This window comes from Bufo bufo, chromosome 6, assembly GCF_905171765.1.
Source record: "Bufo bufo chromosome 6, aBufBuf1.1, whole genome shotgun sequence".
NCBI classification, from domain to species: Eukaryota; Metazoa; Chordata; class Amphibia; order Anura; family Bufonidae; genus Bufo; species Bufo bufo.
In genome coordinates, this window is record NC_053394.1 from 64,003,692 (window position 1) to 64,020,459 (window position 16,768).

General features: G+C 47.2%; 1 protein-coding gene across 2 annotated transcripts in view; it reads left to right on the forward strand.

Moving 5' to 3' along the window:
- Positions 1 to 9,771: 9,771 nt before the first annotated feature.
- Positions 9,772 to 16,768, forward strand: part of LOC121005936 (deleted in malignant brain tumors 1 protein) — a 45,967-nt gene continuing 38,970 nt past the window's right edge. The window contains exon 1 of one of the 2 annotated variants that reach the window (XM_040438782.1): positions 9,772 to 9,855. In XM_040438782.1, coding sequence (XP_040294716.1) covers positions 9,792 to 9,855 — 64 coding nt within the window. In that variant the 5' untranslated portion in view covers positions 9,772 to 9,791. The remainder of the gene's footprint in view (positions 9,856 to 16,768) is intronic. The other variant, XM_040438783.1, reaches the window with a different exon arrangement.

Sequence of the window (16,768 nt, forward strand, 5' to 3'; positions counted from 1 at the left end):
AAATTGCTCAGTGTTAGGGAGAGCTGGGCATAGGAAGGGACAGAGAGTGTAGGGAGTGCAATTGAATATTTTTTTGGTACAAAAACGTTTCAGAGACCCAAAAGTCCTTGTAATTACCATTGTGTGTGACAGCAGCAATATATGTTTGTAGCGCAACCTGCGCTAAATTGCTCAGTGTTAGGGAGAGCTGTGCATAGGAAGGGACAGACAGTGCAGGGAGTGTAAGGCCTCTTTCAGATGGGCGTTGCGGGAAAATGTGCGGGTGCGTTACGGGAACACCCGCGATTTTTCCACGCGAGTGCAAAACATTGTAATGCGTTTTGCTCTCGCGTGAGAAAAATCACGCATGTTTGGTACCCATGGTTATAAGGGAAAATAATAGCATTCTGAATACAGAATGCATAGTGAAAAAGGCTGGAGGGGTAAAAAATAATAATTTAACTCACCTTAGTCCACTTGATCGCACAGCCCGGCATCTCCTTCTGTCTCCTTTGCTGAACAGGACCTGTGGTGACGTCACTCTGGTCATCACATGATCCATCACCATGGTAAAAGATCATGTGATGATCATGTGATGACCGGAGTGACGTCACCACAGGTCCTGTTCAGCAAAGGAGACAGAAGGAGATGCCGGCTGCGCGAGCAAGTGGATTAAAATGAGTTAAATAATTTTTAATTTTTTTTTTAACCCCTCCAGCGCTATTTTACTATGCATTCTGTATTCAGAATGCTATTATTTTCCCTTATAACCATGTTATAAGGGAAAAAAATAATGATCGGGTCTCATCCCGATCGTCTCCAAGCAACCGTGCGTGAAAATCGTACCGCATCCGCACTTGCTTGCAGATGCTTGCGATTTTCACGCAACCCTATTCACTTCTATGGGGCCTGCGTTGCGTGAAAAACGCAGAATATAGAGCATGCTGCGATTTTCACGCAACGCACAAGTGATGCGTGAAATCACTGCTCATGTGAACAGCCCCATAGAAATGAATAGGTCGGTATTCAGTGCGGGTGCAATGCGTTCAACTCACCGCATTGCATCCGCGCGGAATACTCGCCCGTGTGAAAGGGGCCTAATAGAAAGATTTTTATACCAAGAACTTTTCAGAGACCTAAAAGTCCTGTGTGTAACACGCAGCAATATATATTTTTAACGCAATCCTGCGCTAAATACCGTGTAATAGGCCGCTGTGGACAGTTAAATTATTCGCGCCACATCTCCTGTTTAAAGTGTGCGCATCCCTAAAATATCTATGAAATCCAGTCCACTTATTTCCGTAGATCGGTGTCCGCTGCGGACAGTTAAATTATCTGCACCACATCTCCTGTTTAAAGTGTGTGCATCCCTAAAATATCAGTGACATCCAGTGCACTTTTTCCAGAGACACTGCGAACAGTGACATTACCTGTGGGATATCTCTGTATAACGTTTCCTCATCACAAATACCTTTGTAAATTTTTTTGCACATACAATTCCTAATCCTACGCTACTGTACGTGTGACATTCTTTCAAGCATATATCACATTTAAAATGAAAAAGGAGAGCAGTAAGGGACGGGGAAGTGGGCCGTGATGCTGATGGTGCACGCAGAGGCCGTGGCCCTGGGGGCAGAGAAAATTTGCCTGCTGCCAGAGCACAAGAAAAATAAACATCCAAGACACCTAGCTACATGTCCCAGTTTGCAGGGCGGCGCAAGAACACTCTTGAAGTCAGCCCAGTTCAAGCAGATGGTCGGTTGGATTGCAGCAGATAATGCTTTCAGTCGGTTAAGCACCACCCTGTTTTCCACCAAGTCCAGTCTCAGTAGCCAGGAGTCTATTCAACACAATCCTCACCCTGATCCTCCTTCCTCCTACCATTTACAGTCTGGCCAAAATAGTGATCCCACACTCGGATATACGAGGACTACTTTTCATCGCCATTACTCAATTTGGCCCTCTCGCCAAGCACGCTTGAAGAGGAACATGAGATCTTGTGCCCTGATTCCCAACCTCTTAAGCATCCACAATCACAAGAACATGACGGTGGGGAACGGCAATTAGTGTTTAATGAGGTGGATGACGATGAGACACAGTTGCCAATGAGTCAACCGCAATTACTGTCTCAAGAGGTTGATAAAGAGGATGAGACACAGTGAGTGAGGAAGTGGAAGAGAAAGTAGTGGATGATGAGGTCACTGACCAACCTGGGAAGGTGGCAAGCCGATCGAGGACAGCAGTACAGAGGGGGAGGAATTTGCAGCACCGCAACAGGCTGAAAGAGGCAGTGGGGTGCCAAAAGGGAGAAGGCAGGCAACACCAAACAGGTCCACAACTGTTTCACGGAGCACCCCCTTGCCCTTGCGGAAATCTCCTTGCCAAAGGGGTAGATGTCCGCAGTACACTGCATTGCGGAATTATTAGGCAAATGAGTATTTTGACCACATCATCCTCTTTATGCATGTTGTCTTACTCCAAGCTGTATAGGCTCGAAAGCCTACTACCAATTAAGCATATTAGGTGATGTGCATCTCTGTAATGAGAAGGGGTGTGGTCTAATGACATCAACACCCTATATTAGGTGTGCATAATTATTAGGCAAATGGCAAAATGGGTCAAAAGAAGGACTTGACAGGCTCAGAAAAGTCAAAAAATAGTGAGATATCTTGCAGAGGGATGCAGCACTCTTAAAATTGCAAAGCTTCTGAAGCGCGATCATCGAACAATCAAGCGTCTCATTCAAAATAGTCAACAGGGTCGCAAGAAGCGTGTGGAAAAACCAAGGCGCAAAATAACTGCCCATGAACTGAGAAAAGTCAAGCGTGCAGCTGCCAAGATGCCACTTGCCACCAGTTTGGCCATATTTCAGAGCTGCAACATCACTGGAGTGCCCAAAAGCACAAGGTGTGCAATACTCAGAGACATGGCCAAGGTAAGAAAGGCTGAAAGAAGACCACCTCTGAACAAGACACACAAGCTGAAACGTCAAGACTGGGCCAAGAAATATCTCAAGACTGATTTTTCTAAGGTTTTATGGACTGATGAAATGAGAGTGAGTCTTGATGGGCCAGATGGATGGGCCCGTGGCTGGATTGGTAAAGGGCAGAGAGCTCCAGTCCGACTCAGACGCCAGCAAGGTGGAGGTGGAGTACTGGTTTGGGCTGGTATCATCAAAGATGAGCTTGTGGGGCCTTTTCGGATTGAGGATGGAGTCAAGCTCAAACTCCCAGTCCTACTGCCAGTTTCTGGAAGACACTTTCTTCATGCAGTGGTCCAAGGAAGAAGTCTGCATCCTTCAAGAAAAACATGATTTTCGTGCAGGACAATGCTCCCATCACACGCGTCAAGTACTCCACAGCGTGGCTGGCAAGAAAGGGTATAAAAGAAGAAAATCTAATGACATGGCCTCCTTGTTCACCCTGATCTGAACCCCATTGAGAACCTGTGGTCCATCATCAAATGTGAGATTTACAATGAGGGAAAACAGTACACCTCTCTGAACAGTGTCTGGGAGGCTGTGTGTTGCTGCTGCACGCAATGTGATGGTGAACAGATCAAAACACTGACAGAATCCATGGATGGCAGGCTTTTGAGTGTCCTTGCAAAGAAAGGTGGCTATATTGGTCACCTGATTTGTTTTTGTTTTGTTTTTGATGTCAGAAATGTATATTTTGTGAATGTTGAGATGTATATTGGTTTCACTGGTAAAAATAAATAATTGAAATGGGTATATATTTGTTTTTTGTTAAGTTGCCTAATATTATGCACAGTAATAGTCACCTGCACACACAGATATCCCCCTAAAATAGCTAAAACTAAAACAAACTAAAACTACTTCCAAAAATATTCAGCTTTGATATTAATGAGTTTTTGGGTTCATTGAGAACATGGTTGTTGTTCAATAATAAAATTAACCCTCCAAAATACAACTTGCCTAATAATTCTGCACTCCCTGTATGGTGCTTTTTTGAGGAAAGTGCGGATGACAAAAGAATAGTAGTTTGCAACCTGTGCCATGCGAAAATGAGCCGGGGCGTGAACACTAGCAACCTCGCCACCACCAGCATGATCCACCACATGGCATCCAAGCACTGTAATAAGTGGGAAAAACGCCTGGGTCCACAATCTGTGTCTGCAGGTCACACCCCTGCCTTCTCTTCCCCTATGTTACGTGCTGGCCAATCCCCTGTCGAAGGCGCATGCCAGGATGCCTCCCGCCCTGCACCTGGACCTTCGCAAGCACCATCAGCGAACACATCCACTTCCATGTCCCAGCGCAGCGTCCAAATGTCCTTACACCAGGCCTTTGAATGCAAGCAAAATACCTAGCCACCCACCCACAGACCATAGCACTAAATGCTCAGCTTTCCAAATTACTGGCCCTGGCCTGTTGGCGGCCTTTCCGCGTTACGCAGTCCCCAGCCGCCACTATTTTTTCAAGGTGTGCCGTGCCGCCTTACAACAACATGTGTCCCGTAACATCACACGTGCCCTGACCAACGCAGTTACCTGGGAAGGTCCACTTAACCACGGACACATCGACAAGTGCATTCGGCCAGGGACGCTACATTTTCCTGATCGGCACACTGGGTAAATGTTGTGGAGGCCGGGATCGAGTCGTACACTGGGATGGCACAGGTGCTACCGACACCAAGGATTGCGGGCCCTACGTCATTCAGGGTTTCCGCCAGCACCTACGTTAGTGGCTCTTACCCCCACTTCTCCTCCTCCGCCTCCTCCACTTCCAACCTCCGAATTATCCGCATGCAGCACCAGTCAGTCATCAGTCGGTAGCTGGAAGTAGTGTAGCACTCCAGTGGGAAGCGGCAACAGGCCGTGCTGAAGCTGATATGCTTAGGGGACAAACAGCACTCCACCACAGAGCTGTGGCAGGGGATAAGAGACCAGACTGAGCTGTGGCTCTCCTCACTCAACCTAGAACTAGGCATGGTTGTGTCTGATAATGGCCGTAACTTGGTGGTGGCTTTGGAGCTGGCAAGCTCACACACATCCCATTCCTAGCCCACGTGTTCACCTAGTGGTTCAGCTGTTTCTCAAAACCTACCCCCAATTTTGCCTGAGCTACTGGTGAAGATGCGCCACGTGTGTGCACATTTCCGCAAGTCATCGACAGCTTCAGCCAGTCTGTCAATGCTGCAGCAGCGCTTGAACTTGCCAGCTCACAGGCTGTTGTGTAACGCGAGCATGCGCTGGAACTCCACGTTCCACATGTTGGCCAGGCTTTGTGAGCAGCAGAGGGCAGTAGTGAAATACAGCTGCAACATGGTCGTCACCTTTCCAATCAGCTTCCGCTATTCATAAGCAAGGAGTGGGCATGGATTTCTGACCTCTGTGAGGTTTTAAGAAACATTGAGGAATCAACACAGATGGTGAGTGGCGATAACGCTATTATCAGTGTAACCATCCCACTTCTGTGTCTACTCAAACGCTCGCTGCTCACAATTAAGTACGACGCTTTGCATGTGGAAGAGGTGGAAATGGGTTAAGACATTACACAGGGTGATAGCCAGACCACCCTCAGTTCGTCTTCTCAGCGCAAATTCGACTATGAAGAGAAGGAGGAGGAGCAGAAGACGGTTGCCTCCGCTACAGAGGGTTGTACCCATGGAAGTTTAATTTCATCTGTTTAGCGTGGGTAGGCAGAAGAGGAGGAAGAGGATGAGGAGATTGAGAGTGGTGATCTTCCGGGTGACGACAGCGAAGTCTTGCCTGTTGGTACTCTGGCACACATGGCTGACTTCATGTTAGGCTGCCTTTCTTGCGACCCACGCGTTATATGCATTTTGGACAACATGGATTACTGGTTGTTCACCCTTCTCGACCCTCGCTACAAAGAGAACTTCTTATCTCTCATTCCCCTGGTGGAGAGGACGAGCAAAACCGTGCAATACCAGAAGATCCTTGTTGAAAAATTGCTCCAAAAATTTCCATCTGACAACGCTGGCGGCAGAGTCCGTAGTTCCTTGGCCAACCGAGGAGGGGAGACAAGGGGAACACACAGCAGTTCCAACAGAGGCAGGGCAACACTCTCCAAAGCCTGGGACAGTTTCATGACACCCCACCAGCACCCTCACCCTGATGCGCGGCATAGTGTCACAAGGAGGGAAACATTTTGGAAGATGGTGAAGGAGTACATAGCAGTCCGTGTCAGCTTCCTCAATGATCCCTCAGTGCCTTACAACTACTGGGTGTCCAAGCTGGACACGTGGCACGAACTAGTGCTCTGCGCTTTGGAGATGCTGGCCTGCGCTGCCGCCAGCGTTTTGTCTGAGCGGGTATTTAGTGCTGCTTGTGGCATTATAACAGATAAACGTATCCGCCTGTTAACAGAAAATGCTAACTAGTTGACTCTTATAAAAAATGAACAAGGCCTGGATTGACCATGACTTCTCGACTCCACCAGAGGAAAGCTGAAGAACATAAAGGAATTTTAAATGTGTTGTTTATAATGTACTCAATACACTGTATTCCCATGCACCCGTTCCACCACAAACAAGGGTATATGGTTGAATCTTCCTTTTCTCATCCTCCTTCTCCTCTTCCATCATATCAACAAATGCTTATTCGTCGCATATAATGCCCTCATTATGTTTTACAGGGTCAGTTCAGCTGCAGGCCCTCGTATATAATTTTTTAGATGGTCAGCTCACCTGCAGGCCTTCACCTACAACCTTTAAAGGGTCAGATCACAGCAGGCCTGCACCTAAAATTCTTTTACATGGTCAGCTCACCAGCAGGCCCGCACCTAAAAGCTTTTACAGGGTCAGCTCACCAGCAGGCCCGCACCTCAAATATTTTACAGGGTCAGCTCAACAGCAGACCCTCGCATATAATTTTTACAGGGGTCAGCTCACCAGCAGGCCTGCACCTAAAATCTTTTATAGGATAAGCTCACCCTGTAGGCCCCAGCAAGTGCGGATGCAATGTGATTTTTCACGCATGGTTTGCTAGGGAGATGATGTTAGTAAAATGATAAAAGTCAATTTACCTGTATTATTTTCCCTTATAACATGGTTATAAGAAAAATAATAACATTCTTAATACAGAATACTTACTACTAATGTTGCTTGAGGGGTTAAAAAATAAAAATAAAAAATAAATTAACTCACCCCATCCACTTGTTCGTGCAGCTGGCATCGTCTTCTTTCTTCTCTTTCAGCACCTGCAAACGGACCTTTGACAACGTAAGCGTGCTCACCATGTGGTGTGTGCGGTGACGTCAGCGCAGGTCCTGCTGAATGAAGATAGAAGGATCTTCTATCTTCGTTCAGCAGGACCTGCACTGACGTCACCGGACACATCAAAGGTCCATTTGCAGGTCCTGAAAGAAGAAGACGATGCTGGCAGCGAGAATAAGTGGATGGGGTGAGTTAATTGTTTCATTTTATTTTAACCCCTCAAGCAACATTTTAGTTAGCATTCTGTATTAAGAATGCTATAATTTTCCTTTATAACCACGGTAGAATAGAACACCTAACCCAAACCTGAACTTCAGTGAAGAAGTCCAGGTTCGGGTCTGGGTACCACATTCAGTTTATTCTCTCGCGCGTGAAAAAACGCATTGAACTCGCGCGGAAAAAACTGAACATCGGAACGCAATCGCAGTCAAAAACTGACTGTAATTGCGTTCCTACTCGCGGCGTTTTCCCGCAATGCACACGCGATGCATCGGAGCAAATCCTGGACGCCCGTGTGAAAGAGGCCCTAATAGGTGGACAAACGCCTGGGTCCACAATCTGTGTCTGCGGGTGGTCACACCACTGCTCCTCTTCCCTGTGTTACATGCTGGCCAATCCCCTGTCCAAGACTCAGGCCCGGATGCCTTCTGCCATGTACCTGGACCCTTCGCAAGCACCATCAGCTAGCACATCCACTTCTGTGTCCCTATCGCAGCATACAGATGTCTATACCCCAGGCCTTTGAATGAAAGCGCAAATACCCAGCCACCCACCCACCCACAGACCATAGCACTAAATTCGTACCTTTCCAAATTGCTGGCCCTGGGAAATGTTGCCCATTTAGGCTTGTGGACACTGAGCTTTCCGCAGCAGCCTGATGACGGCAGCTGTCCCACGGTACTCTGTCCCCAGCCGCCAATATTTTTTCAAGGTGCACAGTCCCAGCCTTACACCAGCAATGTGTCCCGTAACATCACCCATGCCCTGACCAACGCAGCTCAGGAACTGGTGATGCCACTGATACTGTGAGCACAGGATCCAAAACATGCCAGACCTGTCAAGCTCATCTGCAGCTCTGTGTGAGTATCACCTGTCTGCAGGGGTTGCACCTAGCCTTTCTGTACAGTTTTTCCTTATAGTTGCCGAAAACAAAGCATTGCCATGTGCAAGATCACAACATTAAAAATGGAAAACCCACCCCCAAAAATGTCACTTTTTTATTGTAGATTTTTAACATAGGTCTGAAGTATTGTTGGCACACACTTCAGGGGACACAATTACATTTTAACCCCTTAGTTACATAACTAATTTTAGCCTTAAGCATCTTAAGCATTCATAACTTTTCAATTTTTCTTCTAAAAACTTTTCTAGATTTTGCGCTTGAGTTGTAGTTTTTTTATGAAACATTTTGGGATAAATATAGTGTATTAACTAACTTTAATTATTTTAGTGTTATGGGGAAAGATAAAAACATCAAATTTAAAATGATTTTAATTTATTTACGTCATTCACTGTGATATAAGAAATCTACTGAGACATGAAACAGCCATAGGCCGTCTGATCTCCTGCATTACCTTCCTGTCCTTGCTGTATGTGCACACTGGATTAAATAAAGGAAGATTTTTTATGGTGAGTGCCATGCATTGGGATCTCTTTTTTTCTGGTCCAAATTTATATAAATTTTTATATTTCTTTCCTCCTGCAGTCTGTCTGCTCCCCAACTGCCCACTCCTCATCCACACTGAAGAGGGGAGGACTGCTTTAACCCCTCATATCTTGGATTGGTAGCAAAGAGATATAGGCCTGGTGTTGTATTGAAAACTAGCATTACAAGATATAGCTGTTAGAAATTAGATTGGCAGGAATGCAGCTGAAAGTTAAAGTAAAAGCAGGTTTCACTGGTTCCACTCCCAACCTTATTTCTAACATAGAGTGGAGATAATGCTGTGATTCTGGTCCTGTTTGAAAGCTTGGAATGTCCATTATCTCTAGCTTCTACCAATGCCAAGATATGAAAAAGCTCGGGGAAAAGTGTTAATTGCTTAACATTAGCTGTGGGCATTCAAACATAGGCACCATGACTCTATTGAACCAAGTGAAGCATCCCCCCAATTACTGTGGGAAAATAGAACAAGCAAGAGTCTCCTCCTTCTCCCAGTCTCTTAAAGCAGAGATATAAATGTATAAGTTAAACGTTTTATTAAATATTTTCCCACAAAACTATATTTCAATCTATTCAGCTCCTCCTGCTCTATAACTTGCTGCCTGCAGATTGCATAGCATTTTGTGGTAATGTCATTGGGTTCTATATAAAAAATCAAAAAACTATAAAATGTAAAAATAAAAATGTTAAAGAAGAGTTAACAGATAGGTTAACAGAAGGGTTAACGAATAGGTCATCAATAGTAAAAGCCTAGACAACCCCTTTAAAAGCAGAATTATGAACAATTTATTACTTTTTGCTTTCAAATAGGGTTAATAATAAATATTTTGTCTGGTAGTATCTGCCAGTTTCCTGATTCTCTAAAGGCTTATAAGGCACTCCCAGGAAATTAAAGTCAATATATTTTAACAGCCAAACACACTGAGCTCATACAATTACCTTCCAGCATGGAGAATACAAATCCTGTGTTCTGTCTTGTGCTTCTTGCAATGAACATTCCCTTTAATGCAGGTAAGTGAACCTTCACCTTTTAACATGTTGTTTTTAGGTTTGAAAGGCTGTTGGTTCATATATATATATATATATATATACACACCGCTCAAAAAAATAAAGGGAACTTAAACAACACAATGTAACTCCAAGTCAATCACACTTCTGTGAAATCAAACTGTCCACTTAGGAAGCAACACTGAGTGACAATCAATTTCACATGCTGTTGTGCAAATGGGATAGACAACAGGTGGAAATTATAGGCAATTAGCAAGACACCCCCAATAAAGGAGTGGTTCTGCAGGTGGTGACCACAGACCACTTCTCCGTTCCTATGCTTCCTGGTTGATGTTTTGGTCACTTTTGAATGCTGGCGGTGCTTTCACTCTAGTGGTAGACGGAGTCTACAACCCACACAAGTGGCTTAGGTAGTGCAGCTTATCCAGGATGGCACATCAATGCGAGCTGTGGCTTGCTGTGTCTGTCAGCGTAGTGTCCAGAGCATGGAGGCGCTACCAGGAGATAGGCCAGTACATCAGGAGACGTGGAGGAGGCCGTAGGAGGGCAACAACCCAGCAGCAGGACCGCTACCTCCGCCTTTGTGAAAGGAGGAACAGGAGGAGCACTGCCAGAGCCCTGCAAAATGACCTCCAGCAGGCCACAAATGTGCATGTGTCTGCTCAAACGGTCAGAAACAGACTCCATGAGGTGATATGAGGGCCCGACGTCCACAGGTGGGGGTTGTGCTTACAGCCCAACACCGTGCAGGACGTTTGGCATTTGCCAGAGAACACCAAGATTGGCAAATTCGCCACTGGCGCCCTGTGCTCTTCACAGATGAAAGCAGGTTCACACTGAGCACATGTGACAGACGTGACAGAGTCTTGAGACGCCGTGGAGAACGTTATGCTGCCTGCAACATCCTCCAGCATGACCGGTTTTGCATTGGGTCAGTAATGGTGTGGGGTGGCATTTCTTTGGAGGGCCGCACAGCCCTCCATGTGCTCGCCAGAGGTAGCCTGACTGCCATTAGGTACCGAGATGAGATCCTCAGACCCCTTGTGAGACCATATGCTGGTGCGGTTGGCCCTGGGTTCCTCCTAATGCAAGACAATGCCAGACCTCATGTGGCTGGAGTGTGTCAGCAGTTCTTGCAAGACGAAGGCATTGATGCTATGGACTGGCCCGCCCGTTCCCCAGACCTAAATCCAATTGAGCACATCTGGGACATTATGTCTCGCTCTATCCACCAACGTCACGTTGCACCTTAGACTGTCCAGGAGTTGGCAGATGCTTTAGTCCAGGTCTGGGAGGAGATCCCTCAGGAGACCGTCCGCCACCTCATCAGGAGCATGCACAGGCGTTGTAGGGAGGTCATACAGGCACGTGGAGGCAACACACACAACTGAGCCTCATTTTGACTTGTTTTAAGGACATTACATCAAAGTTGGATCAGCCTGTAGTGTGTTTTTCCACTTTAATTTTAAGTGTGACTCCAAATCCAGACCTCCATGGGTTGAAAAATTTGATTTCCATTTTGTAATTTTTGTGTGATTTTGTTGTCAGCACACTCAACTATGTAAAGAACAAAGTATTTCAGAAGAATATTTAATTAATTCAGATCTAGGATGTGTTATTTTTGTGTTCCCTTTATTTTTTTGAGCAGTGTATATATATATATATATATATATATATATATATACATATATATGGATAACCAGAAGAGCTTATAGACATATATCTCAAAGAGGTTAAAGATTTGGCCATTGGAATGAGCTTAGGTGCTAATAGCATACTGTGGTATGATAAAATTCGGAAACAGCAGGCAAAAAACTCTCTCAAGTGAGGCAGGACCCTCTACATGCTACTGAACAAGTCAGTAAGAGTTTTATGATTTTTTTTTAAATGGGTATTCTGGTTAGAAAATAGGTATCCCCTATCTGTTGAAAATTGAATAATTGTTAAATCAGTGTGGTCTGATTGCTGGGACCCCCACTAATCATAATAGAGGGGTCCTCAACCCTAATATAAATGGAGAAGCAGATCAAGCATGTGCAGTGCTGATTAGAGTTGAGCGAACACCTGGATGTTCGGGTTCGACGAGTTCGGCCGAACTTTCGAAAAATGTTCGGGTTCGGGATCCGAACTCGACCCGAACTTCATCCCGAACCCGAACCCCATAGAAGTCAATGGGGACCCGAACTTTTGGGCACTAAAAAGGCTGTAAAACACACCCGGAAAGGGCTAGAGGGCTGCAAAAGGCAGCAAAATGTAGTTAAATCCCCTGCAAACAAATGTAGATAGGGAAATGATGAGTTAACATAAAATAAATAAAAATTAAACAATATTAATTGGAGTGAGGTCCCATAGCACAGAATCAGGCTTCAAGTCACCCACCAATGGAGAAGGTCACTTACTATTATTTTGACCACAGCACCCAGACAAAGGAGAGAGGTCCCACAGCAGAGAACCAGGCATCATATCACCCACCACAGGAGTAGGCCACCATTTAGTTACTTTGACCCCTACACCCAGACGGAGGAGAGAGGTTACACAGCAGAGAATCAGGCATTTAGATCACCCACCACAGGAGTAGGCCACCATTGAATCAGACCCCGGCAACCATGTCAGATGGCACAAGCATAAGCTTTATATCAATCAGCACAGGAGAAGGCGACTTTGACAGACTTTGACCCCTACACCCGGACGGAGGAGAGAGGTTTCAAAGCAGAGAATCAGGCATTTAGATCACCCACCACAGGAGTAGGCCCCAATTTAATGGGACCCCGGCAACCATGTCAGATGGCACAACCATCAGCTTCATATCAATCAGCACAGGAGAAGGCGACTTTGAAAGACTTTGACCCCTACACCCAGACGGAGGAGAGAGGTTTCACAGCAGAGAATCAGGCATTTAGATCACCCACCACAGGAGTAGGCCCCCATTGAATCAGACCCTGGCAACCATGTCAGATGGCACAACCATCAGCTTTATATCAATCAGCACAGGAGAAGGCGACTTTGAAAGACTTTGACCCCTACACCCAGATGGAGGAGAGAGGTTTCACAGCAGAGAATCAGGCATCATATCAACCACCACAGGAGAAGCCACCATTTAGTTACTTTGACCCCTGCACCCAGGAAGAGGAGAGAGGCACCACAGCACATATTCTGGCATCATATCAGCCACCACAGGAGAAGCCACCATTGAGTTACTTTGACCCCCGCACCCAGGAAGAGGAGAGAGGCACCACAGCACATATTCTGGCATCATATCAGCCACCACAGGAGAAGCCACGATTGAGTTACTTTGACCCCCGCACCCAGGAAGAGGAGAGAGGCACCACAGCACATATTCTGGCATCATATCAGCCACCACAGGAGAAGCCACCATTGAGTTACTTTGACCCCTGCACCCAGGAAGAGGAGAGAGGCCCCACAGCACATATTCTGGCATCATATCAGCCACCACAGGAGAAGCCACCATTTAGTTACTTTGACCCCTTCACCCAAACAGAGGAGAGAGGTTCCACATCAGATAATCAGGCATCATATCAACCACCACAGGAGTAGGCCACAATTTAATGGGACCCCGGCAACCATGTCAGATGGCACAACCATCAGCTTCATATCAATCAGCACAGGAGAAGGTGACTTTGAAAGACTTTGACCCCTACACCCAGACGGAGGAGAGAGGTTTCACAGCAGAGAATCAGGCATTTAGATCACCCACCACAGGAGTAGGCCCCCATTGAATCAGACCCTGGCAACCATGTCAGATGGCACAACCATCAGCTTTATATCAATCAGCACAGGAGAAGCCACCATTGAGTTACTTTGACCCCTGCACCCAGGAAGAGGAGAGAGGCCCCACAGCACATATTCTGGCATCATATCAGCCACCACAGGAGAAGCCACCATTGAGTTACTTTGACCCCTGCACCCAGGGAAGAGGAGAGAGGCACCACAGCACATATTTCTGGCATCATATTCAGCCACCACAGGAGAAGCCACCATTGAGTTACTTTGACCCCTGCACCCAGGAAGAGGAGAGAGGCCCCACAGCACATATTCTGGCATCATACTAACCACCACAGGAGAAGCCACACCATTGAGTTACTTTGATGACCCCTGCACCCAGGAAGAGGAGAGAGGCCCCACAGCACATATTCTGGCATCATATCAGCCACCACAGGAGAACGCACCATTGAGTTTACTTTGACCCCCCCGCACCCAGGAAGCGGAGAGAGGCACCCACAGCACATATTCTGGCATCATATCAGCCACCACAGGAGAAGCCACCATTGAGTTACTTTGACCCCCGCACCCAGGAAGAGGAGAGAGGCACCACAGCACATATTCAGGCATCATATCACACACCACAGGAGAAGGCCTCTTTCAGTGATTTAGGGCCTTTGGACCCAGACAGAGGAGAGAGGCACCACCGACATATTCTGGCATCATATCAGCCACCACAGGAGAAGCCACCATTGAGTTACTTTGACCCCTGCACCCAGGAAGAGGAGAGAGGCCCCACAGCACATATTCTGGCATCATATCAGCCACCACAGGAGAAGCCACCATTGAGTTACTTTGACCCCCTGCACCCAGGAAGAGGAGAGAGGCCCCACAGCACATATTCTGGCATCATACTAACCACCACAGGAGAAGCCACCATTGAGTTACTTTGACCCCCTGCACCCAGGAAGAGGAGAGAGGCCCCACAGCACATATTCTGGCATCATATCAGCCACCACAAGGAGAAGCCACCATTGAGTTACTTTGACCCCCGCACCCTAGGAAGTGGAGAGAGGCACCACAGCACATATTCTGGCATCATATCAGCCACCACAGGAGAAGCCACCATTGAGTTACTTTGACCCCTGCACCCAGGAAGAGGAGAGAGAGCCCCACAGCACAAATTCTGGCATCAATCAGCCACCACAGGAGAAGCCACCATTTAGTTACTTTGACCCCTTCACCCAAACAGAGGAGAGAGGTTCCACATCAGAGAATCAGGCATCATATCAACCACCACTGGAGTAGGCCACAATTTAATGGGACCCCGGCAACCATGTCAGATGGCACAACCATCAGCTTCATATCAATCAGCACAGGAGAAGGCGACTTTGAAAGACTTTGACCCCTACACCCAGACAGAGGAGAGAGGTTTCACAGCAGAGAATCAGGCATTTAGAATCACCCACCACAGGAGTAGGCCCCCATTGAATCAGACCCTGGCAACCATGTCAGATGGCACAACCATCAGCTTTATATCAATCAGCACAGGAGAAGCCACCATTGAGTTACTTTGACCCCTGCACCAAGGAAGAGGAGAGAGGCCCCACAGCACATATTCTGGCATCATATCAGCCACCACAGGAGAAGCCACCATTGAGTTACTTTGACCCCCGCACCCAGGAAGAGGAGAGAGGCACCACAGCACATATTCTGGCATCATATCAGCCACCACAGGAGAAGCCACCATTGAGTTACTTTGACCCCCGCACCCAGGAAGAGGAGAGAGGCACCACAGCACATATTCAGGCATCATATCACACACCACAGGAGAAGGCCTCTTTCAGTGATTTAGGCCTTTGGACCCAGACAGAGGAGAGAGGCACCACGGCACATATTCTGGCATCATATCAGCCACCACAGGAGAAGCCACCATTGAGTTACTTTGACCCCTGCACCCAGGAAGAGGAGAGAGGCCCCACAGCACATATTCTGGCATCATATCAGCCACCACAGGAGAAGCCACCATTGAGTTACTTTGACCCCTGCACCAGGAAGAGGAGAGAGGCCCCCACAGCACATATTCTGGCATCATATCAGCCACCACAGGAGAAGCCACCATTGAGTTACTTTGACACCGCACACCCAGGAAGAGGAGAGAGGCACCACAGCACATATTCAGGCATCATATCACACACCACAGGAGAAGGCCTCTTTCAGTGATTTAGGCCTTTGGACCCAGACAGAGGAGAGAGGCACCACAGCACATATTCTGGCATCATATCAGCCACCACAGAGAAGCCACCATTGAGTTACTTTGACCCCTGCACCCAGGAAAGGAGAGAGGCCCCACAGCACATATTCTGGCATCATATCAGCCACCACAGGAGAAGCCACCATTGAGTTACTTTGCCCCCTGCACCCAGGAAGAGGAGAGGAGGCCCCACAGCACATATTCTGGCATCATACTAACCACCACAGGAGAAGCCACCATGAGTTACTTTGACCCCTGCACCCAGGAAGAGGAGAGAGGCCCCACAGCACATATTCTGGCATCATATCAGCCACCACAGGAGAAGCCACCATTGAGTTACTTTGACCCCTGCACCCAGGAAGAGGAGAGAGGCCCCACAGCACATATTCTGGCATCATACTAACCACCACAGGAGAAGCCACCATTGAGTTACTTTGACCCCTGCACCCAGGAAGAGGAGAGAGGCCCCACAGCACATATTCTGGCATCATATCAGCCACCACAGGAGAAGCCACCATTGAGTTACTTTGACCCCCGCACCCAGGAAGAGGAGAGAGGCACCACAGCACATATTCTGGCATCATATCAGCCACCACAGGAGAAGCCACCATTGAGTTACTTTGACCCCTGCACCCAGGAAGAGGAGAGAGGCCCCACAGCACATATTCTGGCATCATATCAGCCACCACAGGAGAAGCCACCATTTAGTTACTTTGACCCCTGCACCCAGGAAGAGGAGAGAGGCACCACAGCAGCATATTCTGGCATCATATCAGCCACCACAGGAGAAGCCACCATTTAGTTACTTTGACCCCCTTCACCCAAACAGAGGAGAGAGGTTCCACATCAGAGAATCAGGCATCATATCAACCACCACAGGAGTAGGCACAATTTAGTTTATTTGACCCCTGCACCCAGGAAGAGGAGAGAGGCCCCACAGCA